Source organism: Telmatherina bonti (assembly GCF_933228915.1).
Source record: "Telmatherina bonti genome assembly, chromosome: 14".
NCBI classification, from domain to species: domain Eukaryota; kingdom Metazoa; phylum Chordata; class Actinopteri; order Atheriniformes; family Telmatherinidae; genus Telmatherina; species Telmatherina bonti.
Window position 1 is genome coordinate 24,717,503 of NC_136612.1, and position 3,110 is coordinate 24,720,612.

The following is a 3,110-nucleotide window of genomic DNA, read 5'->3' on the forward strand; positions in this document are numbered from 1 at the left end:
TTCCACAGCAGATTGATCCATTGCCCTTCTTGGAGTTTGGTGCAGGAACTATGTATTTCTTATTGAAATGGAGTAGTAGGTCTGTCTGTCATGATGCAGAATTTCAAAAGTCTCAGTCATCTGTCTAATCTGAAGAAATTCTTCCGTCAGCTTCGTCACATCATGCCAAGCTTTTGCATCCAGTGTCCCTCCTTTCAGGATGGCATGAAGTGAAAATTTCAAATGAGTCTCTCCTCCTTTGGTAACTTGAGCGCATCTGGTGTGGCCACGCTTCGAGCACCAGACTGCTCCTCCGCACTCGGCCTGTATGTCCCTTCAGTCTGTCTTTTCTTTTTTACCACACAGAACAGCCAGCCGAGAACAGCCAGGACTATGGCCAACACGCTTAGAGTCACTGTAGGGGCCACAATAGCCGCAATGTTGGGTCCCTGATAAAACAGTAAAAATATTGGATAATTAACACTGACAACTGATAAATATTAAGGAGTAATTTTCTTAAATATTAAAATGTTTCACTCACATTGTTTGTGTTATTAGAATTGGTATTATCTCTAATTGTGGTAGAAATTCCTGTAAAAGAAAAAATAGAGAAGAAACAACAAAGTGAGATCAAAGATGTTGATTGTCAGATAATCATAAATTCATAGTTCAATGACAACTTTGCTTTTTTTCTGATTGAATAAGGGAACCCATGACAAAAGCTTGTATTTGTAACTAATTTGGTTAAATTTACATGAAAAGTTTGGCATCTTAGGTAAAATGCAATGAGTTAGTTAAACCAGTTTCTAGTAAACTACTGCTAATAGTGAGGTTACCCAGCAAATAACCTGCATAAAATAATGAATTACTGTTTTAAATTGTGGTTTTGTTATTGTTTAAATGTTTCCTCATATCTCCAGCTTCACTGTGAAGTTAAACTTCTCATCTGACTCCCAACAAAACAGTAAGTTAGCAACATTCTGAAAAGCATTTGCCTATAAATCATAGAGGCACATTCACAATAGCTGAATAAGAAATGTGTATTTTAATCCAGATGGAGAGGTGACTGTCCTTTCTGCCCATAAAACTAAAGAAAAAACTACCTTTAAAAGCATTAAAATAATTTGGTCATTTCCTGCATGCAAGCTGAATATGAGGAAAAGGAATGAGAAGAAATGACTTTTAACCTTTTGTATGCTTTTGAAGCAGCTGCTGCTTATACGCTTTCCAGATACTCCTCCGGTCAAGTGCTGCTTTACCTGCTATCTGATCCATGACCATGACCGGCCATGTGATCACTCAGTTACATCATGAAGCTTCATTGTAACTACTTGACCAACAGAGCTAATAAGCAGGCGGAGAAACTCAGGAATGCTAAGTTTCTCCTCCTGCTTCAAACAACGGGAACTAACTTGTTTGTTGTTTTGTGTGTGTTTTTCATCGAAAGAAGGGTGTTTAAAAGCTAGTTTGTATCAAAAGCTGAACAGCCTGCCCCCAACGTCTTCTTGAGTCAATCATTCACTAAGCAAAGAGCAAACTTTCCAAGGACGAAAGTACAACTTAATAACAAACAGCAGAAGTTAGAAGAGCAGACAGACATGAGCACAACATAAAAAGCTGAATACAATGTAAAATTGATTTATTGCAATCAGTTTTTCAAAGACAAACTTACTTAGTAGTATTCATGTTTTCCTCCTGAACTAATGTACTTGCAAAATGCTGACAAGCCAATGCTGCATTCCAGCTTTTCTGGTGTTTCTAAGTACTCTTTGTTTGTCATTAAAAGATTTTATGGTTAGTGTGTAAAGGTGTGGTCAAAAGGATATCTTATTTGTGTAGGAGTGTTGCGGATGGCAACAAACTCACCCCACACAGGATAACTGCCCAGTATCAGCAGTAAAACACTCCCAACCACAGATCCTGGTACGGCCAGCAGATCTGGACACTCTGCCATCTCTACGCGTGATCTGCCAAGCCAAATTAAGTCAGGCTGGGACATGGGGACGTCAGCTTGGGTCCATTTCACAGGGTCCATCCAGCATACATTGTCAGCTTTTAGTGGCGCACCTTGAACAGCTGGAAAGACATCATAATCAGTAATGTGGTTGAAATATTCTTTTGAGCTCACTTTGACACTCTAATCTGAGGCTGAGCCTGACCAGGCAGCTGACACCACAACTGAGTCACATTCAGTCTGATGTTGAATCAGCACCAAACTGCACGAAAATAATAAGCTATTAATAGAACATGTGTTACAAATAACTTTGTCATTCAAGCTACTCTCACATCAACGACCATTTTAAAGAAAAACTTGTTTAAAAAGTTGATATTCAGCCACATAAATTCACACATACCTTGGATCTGGCTGCTTCCAGGTGGTCAGAGCAAACCGGGAAACAGGTGAGCAGGTTGATTCCTCTCGTCTTAAAAACTTCCGCCTCTCCTTGTCAAAAATGAAACTGCAACAAATATAATCCCAGTGAGAAATGCCGGTACAGTCCATGAATAGTCGATTTAGTAATGGACTACATCCTCGGCTTCTCTATCACTAAGTATTTTATGTAAAGCAGCCCCCCCTCAACTGTTCAGATCGCCATTGGTCACATGCTTCAGTTTCATGTTACACTACCTGTGCACAGTTATCTACCTGCAGCGCGGCGGACAGAACCTCCTTTGTACGGAGTCAAAGAGGAAAGCAGTTTACTGAAGCGGAGCAGATCCTTCTCCTGTTGCCATTGGGTTTTTTTTTTAAGTCCCACACATCGACTGACTATTTCCTTTTAAACTATTAATCACATTATACTCAGCTTCTGATAGTTGATATGAACGAAACTTGATTTGAATATACCAGGTTTCTCTCTTACTCCAAGCTGCACGCGCACGCACAGTGTTTGACTGCACTCCCTACCCAGCCCTCACCTAGCAACCTGCCTGGCTGATACCGGCGGTGGCACCAAACAGCGCCTCCAACAGGTTTCGTGTTTCCCATCATGAGAAAGGATATCAACATTCCTGGGATATTTTAAGGATGAATTTGGAGGCCAGCTGGTCCGGTGGGCTCTAATCCTCACCTAATCTCTCTTTCTCAGACTCAAAGGGACAGAGAAAATGTGGACTGCTACAGGTCTAAT

General features: G+C 40.6%; 1 protein-coding gene across 1 annotated transcript; it reads right to left on the bottom strand.

Annotated features, from left to right (window-relative positions):
- Positions 1–218: 218 nt before the first annotated feature.
- Positions 219–1,939, bottom strand: crb3a (crumbs homolog 3a; the record flags this gene model as incomplete). The annotated part of the gene is made up of 3 exons (XM_079253089.1): positions 1,846–1,939; positions 521–570; positions 219–428 (listed from the first exon to the last, which is right to left on the bottom strand). Exons 1-3 carry the CDS (start codon positions 1,931–1,933, stop codon positions 219–221), a joined length of 348 nt encoding a protein of 115 aa, XP_079109215.1. The 5' UTR covers positions 1,934–1,939.
- Between the last annotated feature and the right edge of the window lie 1,171 nt (positions 1,940–3,110).